Source organism: Xylocopa sonorina, chromosome 7 (assembly GCF_050948175.1).
Source record: "Xylocopa sonorina isolate GNS202 chromosome 7, iyXylSono1_principal, whole genome shotgun sequence".
NCBI classification, from domain to species: domain Eukaryota; kingdom Metazoa; phylum Arthropoda; class Insecta; order Hymenoptera; family Apidae; genus Xylocopa; species Xylocopa sonorina.
The window spans coordinates 9,593,234-9,618,306 of record NC_135199.1 but is presented as its reverse complement, the minus strand read 5'-3'; the positions used below and the strand labels follow the sequence as shown (position 1 = coordinate 9,618,306).

Sequence of the window (25,073 nt, the reverse complement as noted above, 5' to 3'; positions counted from 1 at the left end):
TTCGGCTCGAGCCTCTTAATCTCTTCGGGTGGCGAACGATACGGCCGCGTTGCGTCGCGTTCCCGCGACGTGCCTCGCGCGGGCTAACGTTCCTTCGTGGCGAACGATACGAATAACTGCCTCGTGATTACAGGTACCGCGCGGCTAGTACAGTTATAAAGTTATTTCAATTAGACGGGATGGATGCTCGAAGATTTCCCTCTTATCGCGGAGGGAACGGATATGAGAGGCCGTTTCGATAACACCGTTGTTCGCCACATATGCAACAGTAATTCGATAAAAAGCACGCGACGTGTGTGTCGTTGCGAATGAATTTACGCGGCGAAATCAACCGTTTCCTCTATTTATTCGTAACGGTGTTCGGCGGTCTTTCGAGAGAGGAGACGCGAGGAGGCCGTTAACGCAATCATCGGCAGAGATTGTTATTGTACGAATGATCTATCAGGAGGCTGCTACTAAGAGGGTATACACCGCGTACGCGATTCTATCCCACCGTCATCAGTTCAATTGTCACTCCTGGAAGATGGTGAGAAGGCAGCTGCCATCCGACAGGAAGTTGTCACTCGAAAACTCGCCGTGGGCCAGCCTGCGATGGGGCCCCATAAGCATTTACACCGCGGCAAATAGATAGCTACTTGCGACGTGCTGGCCAGCGTTATGTTGTCCGTGTGGCACGCCGCTGCTGGCGGAAGAATCAAACGGTGGAACCGTGGGACCAGTCACAGCCTCTCTCGCTCGGTTCATCTACAGAGTGTCTTGGTTTCGATTCGTCGTTGCGAATATCTCGAAAAGTACTCGAAGCAGTAGTTAAGTGGAAGAATATACCTTTGCATGGAACGCAATCAGATATCGTGAAACTGTTACTGTCTCTATTAATTTGAAAGCTTCTGAAAGGCATTCGAATAGAAGTGAAAAAATCGATCCAGTTTGTGAACAATTCAAATCCACACAATTTTCCATTGCTTCGAGAACAGTGAAAAGTATACAGTTGTCAAGGTATTACGGCAGTAGATTAGCATCGGACACCGTGTATGCGAACAAAGTCTAGCGAGTAGCGTGGCTCGTACTAATGGGAATTTACATGCGCGTCCCACGGGGCCGCTCGAAGACTGGCAGAACAAATAAATACGCGGCTAGAAACCGATTTGATACACGGTGATCGCGAGTGATCCACGGTCCGCATAACTCCCCGTGCATTGTGAACGAACGAGCGTTCCCCCGGTTGAACGCGCCCGCTCCTGCAACTTTGACGTGTACGCGCGTCTAATACGGCCGGGAATATGCATCAAACGCACGGGCGAGTTGCACGCGAAAACGTTCCCCGCGTTCGTTTTGCGCCAGTCCCCCCGGGGCTGTTTTCGAGATGTAATCAATTAATCGGTCGCCAAGCCCAACGCTGGAACGCGATACACTTTCGCATCGACTCTAAATTTTACGAACACGTCGCGACGGTTGCGTGCGAGGCCTGTCTGACAGGTTGTACGTATACGTTTATTGTCGAGGAATTACGCCTTTCTTCGATCGCCGGTTTTATCCGCCCGTCGTACGTAAATTAATCCCCGCGTCTAGAAATAGCGTCGAACCGCCGCGGATGGCGATTCGACGGGAAAAGGACGCGGTTTCCTTTTTCTTGGTTTCTCATTCTTTCTGAATTCCACCGTGCGTCTACACCGTTTAACACGCGCATACCGTGCATCTGACAGCCAAGGATTTTCTAAACCAGACAATCGTTAATCGCGGTAAAAAGTAATCGCCTCTAATACAGCAGGTTGTCGGAACAATTAATTCGGCGGTAGATCTCCATAAAAATTCCTCCTTCGAAATCCAAATTAGTCTCGTTAGACGATAAGGATCGGCCACGGAATTATCTTTGCTCCAATTCGCGAGCGCGCACCTCCCCTTGCGTCCGTTTGCCAAGTGAAAGCCAAAGTATCCACCGATGCCTCCCTACCGAGCGCAATTATCCGGCCCGATCTAATTGCACCGTGTACCGGCGCGTTGTCCGTTAATCTGCATCGAGAGCGTAACAAACGGCGGCGGTTGTTCTTTCGCCCGGTACGCGACGTATGAATTATCCGTCGAAACGAGGGCCCCCTTATCCGGCCCGGGTATTAACTTGTCCGCATTAGCATCTGGCGTTCTCGTTCGTTCTTCGTGAACGATCCGCGCCCGGACCGCGGAACAAGCATCTATCAGCATAATGCATGCGCCGCGGCGGATGTTGTCCCCGTACAAGAGAAGCGTGCTGCCTTCGATATTGTATATCTCGGTGGTGGAGGAATGCGCCAATTCTCTGGACGCGATTGGCGAACCGAGGCGGATCGCGATTCCGCGAGCGAACGCCGGGGGAAACAACTCATAAACCACTTTCCAAGTCGTGCCGGTCATTGTTGCCGCGATAACGGGGTACCCTCTTTCCAGGTGTCCGACCAGACGTCGTGTATGCTAATGCAACAACATACCAGCGAGCACCGGTTGAATTTATGGGGAATTAGCCGGTTTTCCCTGGGCCCAGGCTCCGGAAGCCACCGCGGGACCGGATCGCCGGGCGTGAAAGTACAAGTGCGTCTCTGTCGCGCGGCGGTTTCATTGTCGCGTGCACGCACACGGGGTGGTACCGGCCGCGACACGCGCGCGGAACGAAAACCCCGTTGCAACCGTCCATTAGAGGCGGCCACGCTTTTCATCTGATAAAAGTGATAATTGATCGTTCGGGTATCGAAATAACAGGCTCGATCGCGAGCGTTTCGCGCCGCGGTCGGGAAAAAGAAAAACCCGGGAACGACGAGACAACGGCTGGTATAATTGGTTAATTACGATCGATGCTCGTGGTTTAGAGCGCCGCAAACCCGACCCGTGTAATAACCTCTCCTCGAGATTTCTACTTCGTTCGCCTCGTGTCTCTTGGTACGTCCGACGTGCACGATTTATTATTGAAATTACGACTTTCGAACGAGGCGAACCGATTATCGTCGACGTACATCTCGAACGCGTGATCGTCCCTAAAGCTGGTACCCCAAGAGTCGGATTCCCAAGCACGCGGCAGCTTTCTTTAACGGACCATCGTCGAATTACATGTATAATAATGTCTACAAATGGAGAGGCAGAAGAAAAAAAAAAAAATCGAATCCAGACTCCGCGCGTCCTCTCAGCAAGCTCTTCGACAAAAGTGGAGCACGTACGTCGCGCAGCATGCATGATATTCTAATTAGCAACCGGAGCGGCTCGCCGAGTGAAACGTCCTCGTAAATCAGCCGGCGATCTTTCCAGGTTTTATCAGTGAATAATAGCCGTTCCCCCGGTGTGACCCGTAATGCTGCGCGGTGGTTTTAATACGTCGCCTCAAAGTCGGATTATCAGCGGACCACCTAAACGGCCGATATATCGTACGGGTGAAAATTATGCATGGAAACGCGGTGGCTTGTCGCGCGCGTTTATCCGGCGGCCACGCGGCGGCTTAATCAATTGCCCTGGAATGCTGGCAACTGTGCACGGGCTCTTGATTTATCGGCACCCAGCGCCGCGTCGAGCGCGCCGGTTTTTCAGCCAAGGGGTGCGACCGCGCGTCGGAGGGTGCGGGACGAAGGACAAGGCGGAGGAACAGCATTTCTATCGGCCGATTTAACGTCCCTTTCGCTATTTAGAAAACGATACGAGGGTTGGGTCTGGGCTGCGTACGTGGGCCACAATTGCCTTGTTCCGCGAGCGCGTTTTACAGGACAGGTTCGTATAACATCGTCCTGGCCAGGTGACCGGGGGTATACTTATCGGCTCGGTTATCGGTACGCCTGGCTGCGGCTCGTGTACGATCGAACTCGTCGGGAAATGTCGACGCGTTTATGATTGAGAGCTTCTTGCGGAGGCAGCGGAACTCGCGGGGTTACTGGGCGGGAAAGAAGTTAGCCTTGCTAGGTTGATCGCGGTTGAACGGAGCTGCTCGGAATTCTCCTGCCGGGGGCGAGGCGACGGCGAACCTAATTCTCGATTTTTACCGTCTTTCCGCGGGATTTTCGGATTTGTGGTAGTTGCGCAGGAATGTGGAGACATTAAGTGGGAGATATACTAAAGGTTTGTTTAACCCGCGTTGCGATATGGGGATACTTAAGCGGATGAACACACGCGCGCCGTAAAGAAGCGCTCCAGAGTTGTTTATAGAACACAGACGCAGAACCGCGGAGTAAATTGAAGAAAACGAGGACAGGCGATACTTCTGTTGCGAACCATCGACGTGTACGCTCCGTCGAAGAATAGTTTGGCGAGATAAATCACGAGCTGGGGCAACGACAAGCGTCCCATCGTTTCTACGAGCCGCAATTTCTATAATAAGCTTAGGAGCCGGTCGATTCGACGCGCAGATATTGCGAGCCTCGTTTTATCGTCGAGCAGAGGGAGGCGGTAGTTAGCATGGACGCGTAATGCGTGTCCTTAATGCGTATCTTTCAGGAAGCCACCTCCGATAGCCATCGAACGAAGTTGCGCGACTTACCACCGCGTTTATGGATCCTCCTCCCCGTGCTCGTGCCCAGGAAACGGCGAAAGGAGGGAAAATAGAGAGATCGGGTAAACCGGCTGTCCGCGAGGCGGACGACGGACCAATTATGTTGCCGGTGTGAAACTCGCTCCGCGCGTTGCGTCTACGCCTGGTACGTGTGCGTGTCGTGAACACGCCGGAGAAATCGACAATTTATCGGAGTATCGACACGCATAATAGGCGCTTCCGTTTCAGCGTCGACGTGTACGAGAGCTGTGACGAGCGACCCGCGTCCCCACCCAAAATTAAACGACCCACTTTAATCATCTCGCGATTCACTTTTCGCTTTCAAATTAATCGGTAATGCCAAAGCTCGTCCGGCTGCTCGAGAAAATTATTTTTCGCCTCCGCGATAAATCGTTTTCGGACGGTTAACGGACTTTCTATTCGAATCGATGGGCGTCTTCGTGTTTCGTTCGAACGACTTGGGCGTTTTATGGAATTTAAATGGTCGCTGAGGTAAAGAAAAAAAAAAAAAAAAAACGGAGCAGCGAAGTAACTCGATGAAATCCTCTGGCTCGTGTCTTCGACACGTTCGTGTCCGACGATCGGGGACCGTTTCTTTCGAATTTCTCACACGAACGACTCGAGACCCTCCCGAATAATCGTCCGATCGCCCGTAAGATTTGTCCAGGCTCGCCGTTGGCGGTCGTCCAAACGAATCCTCCTATATTTTAGGCCCGACCGCGGGGGAGGGACGGAGAAAAATGCGTGGAAAATTTCGAGGAGGCGGTAACAAGAGAAGGAAACGCGGAGTCGTAATTTCGTGAAACGGCCTCGTAAAAATAAGGTCACACGGCGGCGGAGGGATAATATTAAACGGGCTCCTACGCCAGTGTGCATGGATATGCGCGTGCATTAGCATAAGCCTGGTATGCGAGATAGTCACGCGTAGGCGTGTGTAGATACGAGCGGACGGAGCGTAAAAAAGTGGAAAGGGAGTAAAAAGAAAGAGAATGCTGGCTGGAAGGAGGAGAGGGGGAGAGAGAAAGAGAAAGGAGGAACGCGGGGACGACGGAAAAATGGAGAAAAGTCGGTGGGAATGAAGGCACGCGGGTGTCAGCGCGTGTTATTCGCCGAGATACGCGTAGCTGCGATGCATATTTGATGCTCGACTTGGAGCACGATGAGAAGTGTTATAGGGAGCGAAAGAAAAAATTGGGCGACTTGTAGACAGTTACGAAAGAAACGAAACGAAAAGGGTTATTTCGTGGAAGTAAAAATGAACGTTCAGAGATTTTTACAATTATAGACTCGGTTGCTAGAGTCAACTTTGGCATCCACTCCTCGAGGACAAAGACGTATAGGATTCTCTGCGTCGCAGCGGTTAACCAGTAAACCGGAGTATCAGGAAACGATTTCCCCGCGGTTCTGAGCGGAGAGGATCGTTAATAAGTGAGAGCTGTCGTTACGCGCGTGCAAACGCGACGCGTGTCCCGTAGTCGCGAGTGCAGGCTCGTCTATCCGTGGCGCTGGTGAACTGGTACCGATAAACCGAGAACCGTGCCCGCGTAAAGATAAGGAACGCGCGATAAGCCAGGCTCCACGATTTAAACACTCCCGCCGCGGTTGCCGCGGATCTACCCGCGAGGAAGGCGGGAACTTCGCGCCACGGCTCATTTACATTTCCATCGGTGCCTCTTTAACGATCCGCGATAACGCCACGTTGTTCAATGGCCCCCTTTTCCCGATCAATTTTTCGATAAAACGGTCGCGAGCCACTCGGAGTTTCGCGTGGAATCGGCCGATCGATCGGCTGGCTCTCGAGAGCCCGAGCTCGCGCCTCCTCGACTCCCGTCCGTTTCCTCCGACTGTTGCAACGCCGCGAACTACCGTAACCGTGGATTCGATTCCCGCTTATGCAACGCAGAAACGGCGGAGAAAAACTGAAACGTTTTACCCAGATTGCGCACCGTTTCTCAAATTTACGCGTCACCCAATTTGCATACGTCCGACACTTTCCAATATTTCCGCTGAATTCGAAAATAACGAGGCGACGGTGCGCGAGCGTGTCGCAATCGCCGATCGAAGCGACTTGGAAAACTGGATTCTCACAAATTACCGTGCCGCAAACTGGTTTGCGATTTGCATTGCTCTACCGACACTTAGTTCGGTCATTGCGTATCTCTAAACACTTGTACCGAACATATGGTACCGAAGTCGTTAGGAGAAAAATCGTTGTCGACGCGGATTCTTCATACCGATTCGGTGATAGAGAGATTGTCGAGGAGCCTCGAGTACACGCGTAACCGAGGAACGAAAGCAATTTATACGCCAAAGATCACCGCCTGGCCCGTATCGATCCTCGTCGAAGGCTGGAGAGGCTTTATTACATTGGCCCGAGTAACTCGCGTGTCGCTCGCCCCGCGATCAATTCCCGGCTTTTAAACGCGTCGTACGATCGGAACGACACTCGTATCAAGGCACCAGGATCGTCGTTGCTACCCGAGGCGGGGACGCGGTAACGAACGAGGCCGCGAACAATGTACGAATAATTTTCTAAGGCCGCCCGTAGAAAGAAGTCCCCGCGAGAACAAGGTATCATTAATTATATGCCCGTGTCCGGGCATGTTGGAATGCATATACATTAGCATAAACCCGATACGCGAGATACACCCGTGTAGGTGTGGTACGAGCCTGTCCGGGTTATAGAAGCTGCCCTGTGGGAAACGGCGGGGTAGAAAAATCGGGGAGGAAGCGAAGGAACGCGGGAAATGAGGAAGGAGGAGCGCGCGCGGCAGGGTTGAGGGGCGAAAACCGAGCGTATAAGGAAAGCGGCTGGCGGATACCGCGGATGCTCTATAATCCTGCCGGATAAACGATGCAGAACGTGGCTGGCTATCGTTGACTTCTTCTTACAAGGGGACACTGCTGGGGCTGGGAATCGGTGGGACGCGCATAGGCGCGTGCAACGCCGCGTCGCACCGACCGCGTACATCAGACGAGAGAGGCTGACGAGGCGGGAATCTTAGCTGGCGACGTCCAGGAATAAAACGCGAAATCGGACGATCTCGCGTCGCGCGACTGGCAAGGTTGCATCGTTACGACAGGCGTTCGGTTTCATGGACGCGGAGTTAAAGTGGTATCTTGAAAACCGCGAGGTTTCGCGGTTGCGTTTCGAGGATCGCGTCCTCGATACTTTTACGCGAGTCGATCGACTCGCGCTTCATCGGGACTATTTGATGCGTGGGTGGCGGCGAGCCGATCGACTCGAAAATCGAGCAGTCCGCGCAGGTGATCCTGCGAGAAACAACCAGTGCACGGTGTTATTAATTGCGCCGTTACGCCAATGCGCTCGAGGAACTTACACGCATTAGCATACGCTCGGTATGCGGTGTAGCGGCGCGTGGGTGTATATAGATGCAGGGACGCGATGCGCAAAAATCGCGTGGGGCTGCCGGCGTGGAATGGAAAAAGAAGGCGGAAAGCGCCAGTCGTTGATGAATAACTGTGCTGGCTCCGCGGAAAGGGAGGAAGGAAAAAGTGAAAGAAGCGACGCGAACACGCGACACGCCGCGATATCGACGTTTAGTATCGTTCCGTGTTTCTATTCCTATGGCCGTCGAAGCGGGTTTCCTCGGGGCGTTTAGCGGCGACACGCGAAACGACGACAGCTAACAATACCTGGTAGCACGTGGTAGCGCGTAAGAGCGTGGAGCGCGCCGGGTTGGCTCCCTCGGAAACTCGAATGCCTTGGTACAAAGGAACGCGGTAACGCGGCGCCTGATAATGCCGGGAACCGTGGTTGCGTAAAGATAAACCCGACGAGATACGCCGGGACCTTCTCGATTTAAACGCGATGCTCGACGCGAGCATCCATCCGCGTACGAGAAGTTAACGCCACGTCCAATTTGCATTATCATCGGCTATCTCGCAAGCACGCGGACCAAGCGGGTGACGCTGCGTTTTTCGCGCCCATGGCCAATATTTTTACGCGATACAACGTTCGATACGTGCGTGGCTTTTAAATAGAAGCGATCGATCCATTTTAACGCCTCTGGCGTTCGTCGCGTTACCGATACGCGGTTACAGCACAGAGAGAACTCGAAACGAAGCCGCGCGCCATACCAATTCGGTTTATTACGCGGCTGTTTACCGTCCGTGTCCGACGCTCCTTTCCTAGCTCGCGACGGCGATACGATCGATGGTTGTCGGTGATGCGAGTTCGATTCGAGTTTCATTAGCATTCGGAATGCATCCGCCGGTGATTAATCGCCTCGAATAGAACAGGTCTCGTTCGCGCGCTTAACAACTTCGTCCGGAGCGGAGCGGACGGTCGTAAAAGTAAGGAGTAATTGTGGCCGGGAGCCGGGTGGACTTACCGAGACAAGTGATCGCGTGATCAGCCGGCGGTCGTAGGACGTTCCGAGCCCAGGCTGCCCTCAAGACCTCGAGGGCACAGGGTGGTCCACCGACCATTAGTACACCTGGTGACACGTGACCCTTGTACCTGAGTTGCCGGGTTGCGTCCACCAGGGCTGCGTTCCACCAGCATTTGGAGTTCGCCTCCAAGAAGCTCTGAAACAGTTCGTCCACGTTTATCTCAGCCATCCCTGAGTGTAGCTGTAATTTTCTCCAATATTTACCAGATACATATACATAACGATATTATACATAACGTCGCGTAACATATGGATGGAAGGGAAATGTAAGTTGAAGCAATCGTCGGCTACAACGCCGTAACACTGATACATCTTCCATTACTGGAACGACGATGCCACGGAAGATAGAATCTTGGAAGCCATCCTCTGAAATATGGTCGGCTGGTTAAGTGTTTACTGCGTCGAGTAGAGGGTGCCGGCTGGCGTTTTCACCCCTCTCGTGAAATCTAACCGAAACTGTGCCACCCTCGTAGTTTTCCCCGAATCCCCGCGTACTTGCCACCCTTATATATAGGCGTAAGCCATGATGGGGGTCGAATAAGCCAGACAGTGCTCATAAACGAATGGCCCCGCAGGATTTTCACCGAGCGTCCCCCCTTTTTTTTTTCCTTCGCGTCGCTGCGCCGTTTCGGCGCATCGCTCGACCCTCCGCGCTTCACGGTAAACCATGGAATTAGAGAGCGATGTACGAACCGATTGCCCGGTCCACGACCTATCGTGATTCATTGCGGCCTTTGTGCCGATCGAACAGTGCATTATGCCTTTCGTCCCTTTCATGATGTCCGTCGAGGTTGGAGGAGGAGCAGCCGCGCACGGGCGTAAATCACACCAGCTGTTGATGATCGTCGAAAGAATTCGTGGAATCGGGAATTGATCGTGTTCAACGCGCGCAATGTTGCACATGTTACGAAGTTTATATAATGGGTTAGAAAGTGGATATTTTCTTACGCAATGCATTATATCGAGATATATGGAGAGTCGTTTGAAAAACCCTTTTTTCGGGAGGAACGATCGAGATAAGAGCGCGGATGTCGTCGGTTTCGTGTCGTGAAAATGGTCATTGGGCCATTCGTTGCGATGAGAATGTACTCAAATGTTTTCACCGTCGTTTATCTGATGTTCTCGCTTTCCGTCTCGTTTCCTAAAACATTAATCGAGGTGCCGATGGTATCGCTTTCGGTTGTCAAATCTGGACGGAGCGTCGAGTTCCTTGACTTCAGCACGCTTTCTTGCGTAGCAGATTGATCGAATTCCTGTTACGACTAATTTAATTACAGCGCCGTTACGTAATCCATCAAGATATAACGCAAGCTCTGAATAATTTCGTAGTCGAGAAACTTGTGCTCGCCCGTAGCCATTTTGGCGTTATCAATCTCTCCGTGGTTCAGAGCCGGCTTTTCGTTCGTGTCGATCCTTAAAACTGTTCGCTTTTAATTAGACTCTTTAACGCTAGTGATTATCTATCGATCTCGCGACCAATTTGCCAGGGGAACAATGACGAAACATTTTTCCCTCGTATTTTTTCTATTCTTTTTTTTTCGATGCTTGCTGCGCATTGAACGCAGACCATGCTGGAGGACCCTCGATAGGGTCTGGCTCGCTGCACCTGACAGGACATTTTTCACTTCGAACCCCGATTCAAACCGTTCAACGAGTTTCCCTCCCCTAAACGTCGCGAATAATACCACCGTGTATCGACCGTAATGCCATTTGTGCTCTCGAGGCGTGACTTTCCAATAACGATCACCACTTTCAGCTCGAAATTTTATTTCGCGTTGCAAAATCAGATAAATTTTACATTCGGACTAATATCTAGAAAGAAGAAACTAGCGAACCAAGAAATAAAATTTAAAACGCCACCGTTATCATTTTCTTCTTTCGCACCGCGGCCTCTCGAACTCGATCGCACGCAGTCACTCTATTTACGTTCCTCCAAACACAAAGTACATCGAAACTGCTTGGTCCACTGCTCGTCTCGTTTCGAAATGCACAGAACGGTCACAGCGGAGGGAATTTTGCGTTGCACGACTGCACAGGCACAAAACGAGTGCTCGACGCTATCGAAGTTCGATCGACAGACATAATTCGCCGCGATCAGAAAGCTCCGTCATTTGGAAATGAGAATCGTCCAGTAACAATCGCGAGTTCGATCTTCGATCGACGAGGAAAAGAGAAGAGAGAAAGCGAATCGTCATTCCTTTAATTCCTAGCGATGCTGAGAAGCTGAAATTTCATTAAGGCGTTGCTTAACGCGATGATCGAACAGATTTATCCGTGTCAAGGCGTCCTCAAGGATGGCCACGGATCTTTCGTTTCCTCGACGCAGATTCGATCGTTCGACAGCCCCCCGCGTTCCTTTCGGCAGGTGAAACTATCTCGATTAAGTAGCGGACGCGCGAGTAACTTCAACACGCACCGCGTCGGTTTCGCAAGGTACCCGTTCTTTCGCCTCTTCCGATCGGACGGAACGCAATTCTTCTTGCTCCGTTGCGTACGCCTGTGGGAAGAAATCGATTTCTTCGCTGCAAGCTCGATCCTTACGTTACGTTACATTGTCACGCGCGCGAAGCAGTTATTCCTCTGCGGTTCGACCGGACGTCCACTAACCCCTTAACGCTTCGACGTTCTCCGATTTCACGTGGACAATCGAAGTTTCCTTTTCTCTCCATCGATTCGAAAACAAAGTGAAACACACTAGAGTTCTACTCTTCTCCTCGTGAGAATGCTATAATTTTAAGTGAAGGGTCCGAAGAGGATATCAACCTTTACTATTCCCAGGTGAACGATAAACATTCCCTAATGCCCTCCAGCCTAGACATTATTACTAACTTACAGGTTGAAACTCGGTGGTGAACGACTGATATCAAACATCGCGGCTCCGCGTTCGAGGCAGGCCAATTAAAAACGCATTAAAAACGGCCCCGCGACCTTTAAATCGCGTTTGTCCGATTCTCCGCGGAGATTCTCACGAACAATAACTCCTTTCGAGCGCGCAGAATGCAGGAAAAGAATTCTCAAGGGCGGAGGGGAGATCCTCGTCGCATAAATCCACGATGGCGCGGTGGAAAAACCGGCGAGTCTGAGAACACGGCGCAAGGAAAACGATCGGGGACCGTGTAAACAATATTCGCGAGTAACACCCGCGAGGAAATGCATGGCGAGCGAACGAGAGGGTTGTGAGACGAAGAGAGAGGGAGGGAAGGTCTGTGGGAGCTGTTGCAATAGCGTTGCTAATCGGTTGCGCTGTTCCTGGTGCGCGTTACGTTTATATTGCCATTTCCTTGCCGGCAATGAACTTGCGGCAATTCACTCCGCAGGGTATACGGTCGTTGGCTGCCCACTAATTATTATGCAATAACGCTAGCCATGCTCCCGCGAGCATGCTTATCCTTTTAGAGGCTCGACCGTGCGAGAGGTCTCGCGAACGACCGACCAGTCGAACAAACGGACGCCGTGGAGGGCTTCCTCTGGTCTCGACAATGGGTATCGTCCTCGTCCCGCGACCAGTTTTTGTCGATCCTCCGGGGCGACAGTGAAACGAATAGGCCTGGTCAAGGTTGGATAATAGGAAATCGTGGACAATCGATTGGCACAGTTCGCGTGGCGCTGCTCACGTCAACGGAGCATGATGGACGCCAGGAGTAAGAGTTTCGTCACAAGAAAGCGTGGTGCGGTTGCGGGGTAGATTCGAGATATCAATAATCGAAAACGTAGCTGTTAATGCAAATTATGCGGGGTCCGATTTCGACGCTAGAAAGCGAAAGTTTCGTTTTGAGTCCGCGACCAAGGAGAACCAGTCTTTCCCTTGTAAGCGGAGATGGAAAATCGGAGCGTTTGCACGCACGCTGATAGATCTCTCTGGATCGAGCTCGTCGTCGAATTTTAATCAGCAGCCCCCCTCTGCCTGTGTGGGCACGCGGCTCGCGATCATAAATCACGATAACATAATTTATATGCTAATACCGGGCGCGTTCGCGCGTACGCGGTGCAAGAGCGAGGGGGTCTAACCGGGTGTAACCGCGTACCCGGGTACGCGACATAGGCGTCGAGCTTTCAGCGAAGAAATTCGATAGGGTCGTAAAGGGGAACCATCTATTCTGACTCGAAAACTTGAGAAATCTTGAGATTGGAGTTCTCCAAATCAGGCTGCACTAGTCGAACGCGATCGTTGTATGAATACTGGCGATTCTAGAAAGAATGGCGCGTAATAGAGAAACGTATGGCGAACGGACGCCATTGACCAGCGAGGAGGGTTGCTCGAACGTCGTTCTATGTCATCGTAAACTCGAAACCGGTGGTCAGAAAGGGGGCACGCCGCGATGAGGACGAGAATGGCCTGGCCAGGCGGTTAGGGGTCGTCTATCGTTGATTCTTTTGCAATTAAATCGGCGAACGAATAAAGGGAGACGAGGGCCGCGAGGTGAATGGGCGTCCCGCGGGTAAACGAGTTCCCTCGCGTACAACGGATAAATGTCGCGGTTGTTCGCGGTGCACGCGCAGCGGTGCCCGCGCGCTCGCTGATTTACGAAGTCGAGGACGCGGCTGAGAGACGTGGTAGCGGTCGGGGATCTCGTTTTAATAATTATACCTGGGAAAACGGTCGACGCCGCGGCCAACTATCACGCGCTCGCCGATGTAAACAGCCGTAAACCCGCGCCGTAACAGAGAGCCGCGTCCGCGGAATGAGCACGTTTTAGCAGATCGCTCGATAGCGTTGCGAACGTGTAATCTGAATCGTCGAGCGAGCATCGATGTGGTATTGTCAGTGTGTCCGGTGCGCCCCTGTAGTTTAACTGTCTAAGTCGCCGCGCAACTGTGTATCAAGGAAGCTTCCTTTTTCCTAATTAATATCTTGGATCGGCCCCGAGGCGACGTCTCAGCCTCTCTTTCCTTCTCCACCGTTCTTATCTCCGCTCTTATTTCCGTCGTACGCGTAACGGGCTAGAGGACTGAATAAATTAGACGTAGCCGAGACACGCGAGACTCGTTGACCGTTCGCGATCGGAAATCGGCAGCCTGAACGGCATATTAAGAAGCGCGGCTCAGCGCCGCGGTGTGATTAACGCGCTCGGAAATTGCATGTTTGATGAAGAAATTTGCCGTCGGTTATCCACTCTGACCGCGGTTTTTAATTCCGACAAGGACGAGCCTGGTCGACGGACAGAACGAGACGGAGCGCGACCGGTTGAAAGAGTCGCGTACGCGAACCCCGGTTTATTTCGCTTTCTTGCGCCGCCGCTGCAACGGACGGTCTTCACGGTCAATCGAGAGGGTACGGGTGGAAGAAGCGGCGCGGAATGAAACGCGATGAAAAAAAGGGAACGATTTTCCGAGCTGATGTCGGCTTCCTCCTCGATCGTTTCCTGTTCGCGGGCAGTACGGGGGAAAACGGACCGGTCGGACGATCCTTCGCTCGCGAATCGCTCCATCGGCCGATAGAAAATGTTTGTAATCAAATATCGAGAAGTCTCGGCTGTTGGGATTCTAAAGAAGTGAATGTAACAAACCGGTATCCTTGGTTAGACTGCGGTTATGGGCGGAGAAGGCCGACACAAAGCACGGTGTTTTTGCGGCGGTGCTCGTGGCAGAAATCGCCGTACGGATGGAAAGTTCCCCCGATTGCTGCATCGGCCATCTTCAAGGTAACGTGATCAACGTATCGTAATAACGGTCATTTAGGGACAGATAGTGGCGATTCGCGGGATCGCGGAACCACGCGCGACGAGGAAACGCGGAGGTAACTCCTCGCTGCGAGGATGCGACCGTGACGACGAGCAGGGGAGGAATGAAATCCTAATTAGGAATTACCGCGTTCGTCGCGCGAAAATCTCGCTGGCCGTCGAGGTGTCCTTTTTACGATCGCCGCGATGTTTATGCAAATTGGGCAAAGAACGTGGGTCGGCGGTGGTTTTACGCGGTGTCCGGAACCGAAATCGTCATCCACGCGTCCCGAGTCCAACGTCCACGTAGACTGGTTGCAGTAGTAGGTTGTCGCCGAAGCGATACGAGCAGACGTAATAACGGTTATTTCAAAGGAACACGGTAATTTGCATTTCTGCGAGGCCCCGTTACGAGGTTTAGGAAGCGTACGTATGTGTTCATTATCTTCGATTGCTAATACATATTCCGCTCGAAGTATTCGCGCTGCCTTTTAAGAACGAATTCACTGTTAGACGGCGCCACGGATAACCGCGCGTCGGTAGTCGAGGGGTTAAGTACCCCGAGCGGCGTTTTAACAACCTCCGTCGAATCTCTGCGACTTCGAAGAAAGGGTTTTTCGAACCAGTCGAACTGGACGGGTCTAAATTTGCGAACCATCGCGTGGGTACCATTCTATGCGGTCCATTGTATAGAATAGCGAGGCAGAAGAGAGAGAGAGAGAGAGAGAGAGGGAGGCATTGTCTTGTTCAAACTGACACCAGGACTCTCTCTGTACCCGTGTTATTCGCGTATCAGCCTGAACGGATCCTAAACCGCCGTGGGGCTGCTGCGAGCCGTGGACCATCCGCGGAGCAGCTGGACGCGGACGAAGCGAGTTCGTTCGCCGCGAAGGGGGCGTCCCTTATCTTTATGCATATTTCACGGCGCTTTGCGCCGCGGCGGGGCGAACGCTCGCGCGGAAACAAGGAACCGAGGGGCCGCGTGTGCATTGCATCTTTACGACTTTGCCAGCCGCGGAGGGAACCTCTCATCCCGTGGAGATGCAGCGTGTGCACGTGCGCGCGTGCGCCCGGTGGAAACACACCGCGCGGAACATTACCCGGTCGTACACGCGTGTTCCAGCCTGGCGATACCTTGTCCGACCAGTTGCCGCGCGAACACCATTTCCAAGATCGACCAGGAACTGAACTGTTCGCGGTCTAACGAGGCCCGTTCCCGAGGAAATTATCGTCTTATCGGGATGCTTTATTTGTAATGCGGGATGCTCCTCGACCGAGTAATGCGCTCGTACGCTGTTTTTTCCTACGACGAATCGCTGGGTCAAATACTAGCCGAGTCTTGGCGCGCTGGTAACGGTTGTTACCAGCTGTTTCACTTCAGTTTAACGATCTACGTACGTAGTTTTGCCTGGCAGATCACCATTTTCTCGCGGGACGCCGTCGAAAAGGTCGACTTAATTTTCGCGCGGATGATCGACGACCCGATTTAGAAGCACGGCCGGTGCGTCGAGGTGGGGGTACCAGCGTAGCCATAATACGCGGCGCATTTCAGATGCGAGGCACAAGCGGAATGTGATCTACGCGCGTCTCGCATGCATAATAGCGCACGGGCATGCGGTACTGTTGCGCAACGCGACGCTCGTGTACACAGGCTCGTTCGACGATGCCGGGGGTATCAACGGCAGCACGAAGCGTCTAGAGCGCGTCAAGATTTCAGCATCGCTCTGCCCCGGACCGTGCTTAATTTAACCGCGGTTACCGTTAACCGGATGTTATCTGAGTACGCAAACAATGCCGGCGCTGAATTACTTCGGCATCCGGGCGTTTATCGGTTTAGCGAATAACGCCGGAGCGCACGGTGTTTTCGTCGCGGGTAGCGTGGGACTATCAATGGCCATTTGCATACCTACATAGATCGATGATAAATTAGTTTCTTCGTTTACCCGTCGAACGAGTCCGCGGCTACACGCGGATATCGGGCCGGGTTAATGCGTCGCCGTTGAAACTTTCGATGCGAACGGTGAACAGTTACGGCCACGCTTTTGACGACGTATAATTAGAATCGATGCCTTTTAATGCGCGCACGGCCAGAGATCTACACTCGTAATCTTTACGAGCCGTTCGATTCTCTGAGCGGAATCTATCGGTCGTCCGAGTCCGCTCGATACTTTCACGTATCCCTCCGTTTACGATACTCGTATTATTAATCCGTTGGTTTTGCTTCTATTTACAACCGATTTCCGCGTAAGACGGCACACGGCGAGGGTAACACGATTCCCCGTTGCATCCAGCCCGCGATGCAGTCGCTGCTGTGCTCTTGCCTAGGTGGTGTCTGCCTCGAGATCGTGTTTCACGTTCAACTGGAAAATGTATCTTAAATATGCGCGCTCCTGGCATAATGTTCGCAATAAAACGAAACGAGATTTCACTCCTTCCAGCCACCTCCACCCCTGGTGCGTGTAATGGAGCACGTTGTTTGTACGCTCGGGATCCAACGTGTTCATAATCGAGCAGGTGGCCCCTAATCGTTGTAAAATAAGCGTTACGACGGTGCTCCGATCTTATAAAACGTAGCTAAATTACTTACTTAATATAAACCGAGTTTCGCTTATCTAAATACGTATCGGGGTAATTTCCAGCCGGACGATGCTCTCCACGAGCTCGAAATAAAGTTTACCTCCCCCTAACGTCGATCGTCGAACTTGACTCGATTACGTCTACCCTAAGTAAACTTCTCTCGCCCCTTGTGTAATGTCTGGATCGTGGTCCTAGCGAGAGACGTTAAACAGGTTGACCATTGCCACGCGATTCGCTAACGTTGCTTCAGGATGGCGAGAATACGACGAAGCGTCATCTTGTCGTCTTGGCGTCGACGTTTCATTACTTCTCTACTAAAGGGAAAATGTAATTGAATTCGAGGATCGAATTTCCAATGAATTCTCTAAACTGATCAACCGCGTTTCTTTCTAAACGTCCTGGCCGTTTCACGGGAAAATCGACGGCGCGAGCGTTGCCGGTTGATCGGTCGCGCTCGTGTGTCGCGCTTTCACTCCGCGAGGACAGGTTCAATTTCATGTCCGATCGTTTCCCAGATATTGCTAATTATAATACGCCCTCGTTTTCGAGCGTACGCCATCGCGATTCGAATTTAATGTCTCAATAATTGGCTAATCCGTCCGGAGACAAGAGCAACGCGGATCCCTTCAATTACCCGTCCAGGCCAATTACCCCGTTAATTGTCTAAAACCTGCCGCCCGTACAATTAACCGATTATTTACGAGCAAAAGTACAATTAGATTCGGCCGATATTTATCTGGACCCCGGGCTGGGGCCCATCGACTCTCCGCTCCGCTCGCGGGATAATATTCTAAAGAGAATGTCGAGCGCGTACACCACGGCGCGCTTTAAACGAGATGGAATCTTTACAGCGGCGGGGCTCGATCGTTCCCGTCCGACGTCGATAATATCTCCCTGGAAGCCAGTTTGCGGCGAACAATAATTAACGGTGGCAATAAATAAGCCGGCCTCCGTATTGTGAAACGATAACGCCGGTTGTAAATGCACCGGTCTCGGACGCGGGTCTAATTAGTCCGACAATTATGGTGCGTTGATCCAATTCGCCGGGAGATTATGCCCACCGCTTATCGAGTTCCACGCGCTGGTACCATTTCACACTCTTTCCTGACGATCGACTCGTTCCACTCGGTGGTATTCGAATTATTCCATCCCCCCTCCCCCCTCTAGGTAGCTCATCCTGTCAGGTAAGAAACGACCTCTCTGATAAAGCGTCGCGAGGAACGCCTGCCCCGCAGCGTACGAGCTTAATCCGTGCGATACGCGTCGAGAATGGAAGAAGTTGTAAGAGCTGAGGGGGAGAAGGAAGCTTCCGTGGGGTGCGATCGCGTGGCGATATGCAAAACAGGCGAAGGGTGGCTGGCGCTAATATCGTTTGCCCTTTGACGATCGATCCTTCTGCGACTGCTCTCGTCTGGTTGCTAAGCGAGCATCTGTCCGTACTCGATTCATCAATTTCGCGTCTCCGTTCTCTTCCTGTTCCCGAGGAAACGACTTTGGAGGTACGTCTCCTTTGACCCTCTCCTCGCGCACCGCTTTCTATTGGCCTGGCTTTTCCTCTGATCTCGTGAAAAAGTTCGCCTCCGTCCCTCTTCAGTCGGTTCCTTTTACTGCGCCCTGTGCTTCGTCCGTGTCGAATCTTGGCGAGGGCGATACCTCCTCCTTTTCAAAGTCAGCACCCTTAGGATCCCCGGTTTTTTACGTGACGAGCACAAAGGAGGCTACTGCAGTCGAATTTATGCTCGAGGAACAGGCGGGAGAGCTCGAAAGGAAGCTTAGCCTCCGACGAGCCGCAGGTGAGAGGAAGCAACGGGCTACCGGGCGAGCCGATACAAAGATGCCATTGTCGGGGATCGAACAATTCAGCCAGCTGTTCGCGTACCATTGAACTTTAACGAAAGTGAAAAGCATTAACACACAAACGGATTCGAAACTAGCAAACCCGCGACACTCGTGCTACTGTGCAGGAAATTGCGAACAAATATTGCCGACAGTTTCCAAAATAACTTCATCTCGAAACTGGACTGCTTCCGTTACCAGAATCGAATTGATTCTCGAAAGACGCGAATGGAAGCTACCACGAGAATCGGGGGCGAGTAAACGGGAAAATAAATAGGGATCGTCGAGTCTCTTTCTTGTGCCGCGCGACGAGGAGGAGCAGCCACGGTTAACTTTCACCCGGAGGGTTCTCCACCCCTGGCGAGTGCTCATTGAAACTGAAGGGCACTCGCTCGGTTGAAAAGCGTGTCCCAATTCGATTTCCTTTGGCAGCGCGAGCTTCGACGAGCGAACCCCTGCGTAAATCGCACGTACGCGAGGAGAAAAGAAAGCTCTGAGGTAGGTGTGGTCGTTAAACGAGCTGGCTGCGCGGATGAGCGTCGATACGTTAAATTGGCGATCAATCGTTTCGTGGGTTGTTTACGGTGAGATCGGGACGGGTTCGCGGGTCTCTCGAGAGTCTGTGTCACGTCCGCGGCGCGTAAAGTTAGAATGGACGCAGCTTAGGGGGTAGAGACGAAAAAGAAAAAAAAAAAAACAGAAAAAAAGAAGCTTCTCGCGAAGGATTACGACACGTCGAAGAGTTGCCAAGACCATAGAACATCCGCCACTTTACTCGTTGCCTCGTCCTATCCTCCTGGTTAAGCTCGGCTCGCGAAATTGCTCGTAATTCATATTGTCTCATTCCGGCGTAACGGTGCATCCAATCAACGCCAATCTCGCTTCGGAAACGCTGAGTTGTAAAAACGAGTGGTCGCAGTTCGAAGGAGGCACGGTCGTGTCGTTTCGTCGCGGCTATATATATATATATATATATATATATACACACCTGTGCGCGCCCAGGGTACGTGTACGGGCAGGTTGTCGCCGCCTAACTCGGTGGCCGTTTTCCAGGAATAATTTCGTGCGTCATGGGGTATGCCTCGTGTCGCGTATTAGATGCAGAACGAGGATCTGACAGCGTAACGAAACGTCGCTATCATCAAACGAGGCAATACGCGGCGGTAATTTGTCCCCTACAATCTGGGGATGGTTTCTAAACCATCTGGTGCAACCAGCCGCGGACGCTTACTTTCGAAGAGGAAGATCGGTAGCCGCGCGAGGCGTTCGCGACGGGTCGTTGGATCGAGAAATGCAGAAGTCAGCCGGCTCAAAAGAACGTAATACGGATAATCGAGGGTAATACAGCGTGCAGGTCGGAGGACTCACCTGAAACAAATTGTAACCCTTATCGTACATCCACATCTCGTCGGCTGGATGCTCCTTGGGACTCTCCCGTTGGCTGGCGTTCAGAACCTGAGGCGGCGGGCCCCTGGTCAGCTGGATCGCCAGGGACCTTTGTAGAAGCAGGAGGCATCGGGAGGGTCCCGAGCCCCCGGGGCCTGTCCCGTCACCCAAGATCGAGGCCATTTTTCGAGGCCCGCTGCTAACGATTCCAAACGCTCGGCGGCGGTGGCATCACGGGTTCTGGAAAACAGAAAGCGGACCCGTCAATGCTCGCTTCCCGACTAAGCTGATCCAGCTTTCCACTGGGAACGATCGTGGTCGATCCTACGCGTTGTCATTCGGTAACGCACCGCTTTCTCAATCTGTCTCTACGCATGGCGGTTCCGATGTAGAGGGACCAGCCTTGAGAGGTGCTCGACGGATATACACGTAAACTTGATAGAAAGCGGATGTACAATGTTTGCGTTGTAAACCATCGACAGATTCTGGTTTCAACCGGCGGATAGAGATCTCCGTGGTCCTTTTACGTGGCGAAGCTTTCCCGCGATAACTCTTATCTGCGATTACGCGGCGGTACGACAACACTCGCGGAGTTCACCGTACCGTTATCCTGGTTCGCGAAACTTTCACGCAAACTCGAGTGCAACGCATACTATCGGCGGCCAGACGGATGGATGGGCCGTTCGAGCAGCACTTTGCGTTAGTTACATTACACTGCGGTGATCGCTTCGGGGAACCGATGCCCCGTGGCCGTTCGACGAACGCTCGAACCGTCAGCGCTCGCCGATTACCGGCTCTTAAAACTAATTAAACGCCCGTGGAAAATATTAAACACTGGAAATCGATTTGTAAGAGGTCTCGGGACGAAGCGTTGCAACAACCTTTACGTTCCTCCCGATTATCGCGAACATAAACCCGCTGTTGAATAGCTTGACCGGCTGTATCGCGCGTAGGCGTCTAATTTCGCGGCGAAAAACTCGCTGAACAGAAAAACGATCGAACAGCGTTTAAATAGGCGAGTTAGCAGCGTACGCGCGCGAAATAAGACGCGAGGAATGGAATTCGTGGAAAGGAAACGCAGAGTTCCCTCGCGTGTCACGTTTCGATTCACCCTCCGCCTCGTTTCTCATTTCCTGCCGGCCGCGAGGCAACGTCACGTTTCTCTTTATTGTATCAACAACTACCAGGCCGGCCGCCTAATTGATTTACGCCCTCTCCCTTTAGTCATCAGCGCGTCCGAGGAATCTTGCCCGTAGAATTCCACGTGTGACCACTGAGACTGGCGCTTGGAAAATGGTACAAGGCTAGGAGGGGAAAGGGCGTTTTCTGGAGAGAATTATGTCCGGTGGGGTCATGATTGAATCAGCGCGAGGGCGTTGGTATTTCCTCCAAAGATATTTCTTCTTGGTAACCTCGTCAATGCTCGGATGTATAGCAGTAGAATACTAGAGAGTGACTCGAGAGATAGTTTTACACGAAATAGACCTGGATTTATAGAGAGATAAAAGAAATTGCCATTGAGAGGGCTCGAGCTCCAAGATACGCAGCCAGAATGCAGATCCCTCGGAAAAAATGGCCTCTGTAAATAGGAGATTCGAGCGATTGCGCGGTGGGTGAATATTGCATTGCTTTACAACGTGCCAAGGTACACGCTCTAAAATGGCTAGACCTTGCCGGTCATAAATTTGGCACGGTAGTCCTGGCAATTACGGTCGCATCGAATTGTGAGGCCTGGAAGGAATCAACGAAGTAATCTCACGCCTTTGGCAACGGTCCAACGCGCGGTCGATTCAGACAATTCCTCTAATACAGCATCGCAGTTTGCGTTGCCCAGAAGAAATTCAGACCGTCGATGGTCTTCGTGCGCGAGTGTTTTCTTCCCTTTGGAGCACGCCCGCCTGTTCGTTCGCCGGGCTCAGCCGGAATTCATTGCCCCTTGCAAACTTTTTGACGCCACTCGTAGCTACTGGGTGGAAAAACATCGGCCAGTGGCAGCGCTAGGATGCTTTTCCATTTCCCTGACGCGTACTTCGACGAAGAACAGCTGATACAACAGGGGAGGAATCGAATGAAATTTTATCGACCGGCTAATTTCGAGTTTACGATCGCGAAGTCGAAGAATTTTCCGCGCGTAAAACGCTGAGAACAAAGACGGCGTTAAATGGAACAACAACGTAACTTTCTCAGTGTTCAATTAGCACGCCGTTCGTCATAATTTACTATCGTAGCGATCTTGAGAACAGGCGAAACTTTTTCTCCCGTGTCGCGCCGGCTGAATGCTAGATACGTAGATGTAAATGACGGATGGACACGCGATCCCCGCCAGGCATGATAGTTCCGTTACATTTTTTGCCCGCGCGTTCGTTTAATTTCCTCCGTTTCACCTTGCGTCGGTTCGCCTAGATATCGCTCGACTAAAAACCACGAAAACGGACAGGTGATAGAGAAAAAAAGGAACTCCTGCGATCTGAGTCATCGAACGCCACCGTGCCTTTCCTTGGCTCGCGTAATACGTTCAGGTGCACCGCGGATAAGGACGAAACAGGAAGTAGGAGGAACCGTTTCGTCGTGCGAGAGGTTGAAACAGGGCATGCCCGATACGGTCGTTCGGATTTACACTAATTTAATTAACGAGGGGCGCCGGGGAGAATGAATTTGTTTCAGTGTGATTCATCGGCGAACCTCGAGGACTATGACCAATCGAATTTGTCTCGCGACACGGCATTAAGGTGTTAGCTACGAGCCAGTTCTAAGCTCGTGTCGTCTTTGATCATCGATAATCTAGAGTGTCTATGAAACAACGAACAGTCGAGGATATACCATCGAAAGTTTCAAGGTTTGGGATTCGTGCGAGTCCACGGGAAGAACCGATGTCACCGGCAGTGTCACTGACTCCGTTTCACCTCGCGCCAATTTGGAGAACGGAAGACATCCGGTCCCGCGTCGCGCAGGGTAGACTTCCTGCGGTGTGACTCATCGGCGTGTCTTTGCATCGTGACGGATCTCATTAAGTCGCCGTCAGTCGTACCAGCTTCGCCGTTAACCGTGCGTTCCACGAAACTGACCATCCAGATCGGTCGATAGATCGATACGAAGATCGCTCGACGGTCCTCCGCCGTTCGTACCAATTCCGTTTGGTCGCCGCGCGTGTCGAGTGAAAGCCGTTCCGTGCGTTGCCCCGTTTTCGACTTGGACGTGTGTACCTACGTATGGTTTTATTGACTCGTCCCCCGATAGACAATATCCCACCAGGCGAATGCAAACTGGAACGTCCGTCGCTTGATCCGCCGATTTGTTCGACGATCTAAAATACGCGAGCTTGTAAAGGTCAAGGGAAAGATATACCCTCGATTGGAAATCTCCAAGGAGCCGGCTATATTTCGAGGCTGGAAGATCTCTGATAAGATTTCTTTGCGGTTCGACAATGTTATCGGTATAAATTCTCATCGATCCGTTCGTTTTATCATAGCCGGGTAGAGCCGTTTGTTCGAGTCGCTCATGGATTGCTCGCCCCGTTCGCGGGGCGTTCCTCACAATGGAGCAATTTAAATGCATTCCTTGCGTCAGTTATACGCCGTCCCCAAAGAATGCCCAGGCTTATCGAAGAAAGTGATTGCTTCGTTCCGCGTTACCTATTTCGATAGAATTTATCGGATATCTCTGCTGCTCGATATTTCTGTTCTTTTCGTCTCCATTCCTCACCTTTGTCTTTCTTCTTCGGGCAAAAAGTTGTTTCTCTCGACGCTGTAGGTTTCCTCGTACACGAGTATATATCGCGAGACGAATGGACTCTACGACAGCCAACGCGGCACGTTGAACTTGCTATTAATTGGCGTACAATAACGGGACGATCAAGATCTCACAGGATCTCTACGAGAATCGAATATCGTGGGTGGATTGCTTCTGGTGTTCCATGGTACGGTGAAAAAGTAGGCCGCACGGTTCATCTTCCACGGGCGAAGACTGCCGCGGCTTGGGAAAGGCGAGGATGGATCGCCGGTCAGATAAGCCCGCGGTAATTTCTTTCTTGCCTGTTACACGTTCAAAATTGAACAGGATAATTACGCCTTTAATTGCTGGCCAGGCATCAACGTTGTCCGTCGCCTTTCCTTTTTTCCGCCTCGAGTACGCTCCACACCTCATTAAGCGTATGACGAGGATACAATTCGTTTGCATAATTCCTATACATCACTCTATCCCCTAATGAGGTCGGAACTGTAATGGGCTGTTTAGAAAGGATGAAAGTATCCTAAACGTTCTCCCTAATGAAAAAATATCGCCTCTCGTCCCGCTTTGTTCTTTCGTCGAGCAGCCGCGTTGGCGCGCGATCCGTTCACGCGTTTTCCAGAAGCAACGACGTTTTTAAGGCATCGATGAGATACGTCGGTGTTGCGTGGGTAATACGCGCGGAGTACCCGAAGAATGGATACATTACACGCCATTCAATGCAAACGGGCGAACTTTAAGCAGAATTTATACGAATCGTTCGTGCTCGAGCGTAACGTGACCCCTTCATTCCGTTAGCCTTTCAATTAAGCAGCGAGATGTACGTAATTCCACGTCAAGGTCGAGCAGCAGTTACCTTGCGTAACTCAACAATCCGACCCCGCGTCAGCCATTGTTCGAGACGCTGAAAGCATCCGCCACGGATGGTTTCCGGTTGGAAATCACGAAATATTAATCGAGAAAGTCAAAGTAATG

At 51.9% G+C, this 25,073-nt stretch overlaps 1 protein-coding gene across 2 annotated transcripts in view; it reads right to left on the bottom strand.

The window, feature by feature from the left end:
• Positions 1 to 25,073, bottom strand: part of Knockout (Stork-head domain-containing protein knockout) — a 91,765-nt gene that overhangs the window by 28,758 nt on the left and 37,934 nt on the right. For both annotated transcript variants that reach the window (XM_076897627.1, XM_076897628.1), the window contains exons 2-3: positions 20,355 to 20,612; positions 8,854 to 9,049 (exon numbers count right to left, since the gene is read on the bottom strand). In XM_076897627.1, coding sequence (XP_076753742.1) covers positions 8,854 to 9,049; positions 20,355 to 20,555 — 397 coding nt within the window. In that variant the 5' untranslated portion in view covers positions 20,556 to 20,612. The remainder of the gene's footprint in view (positions 1 to 8,853; positions 9,050 to 20,354; positions 20,613 to 25,073) is intronic.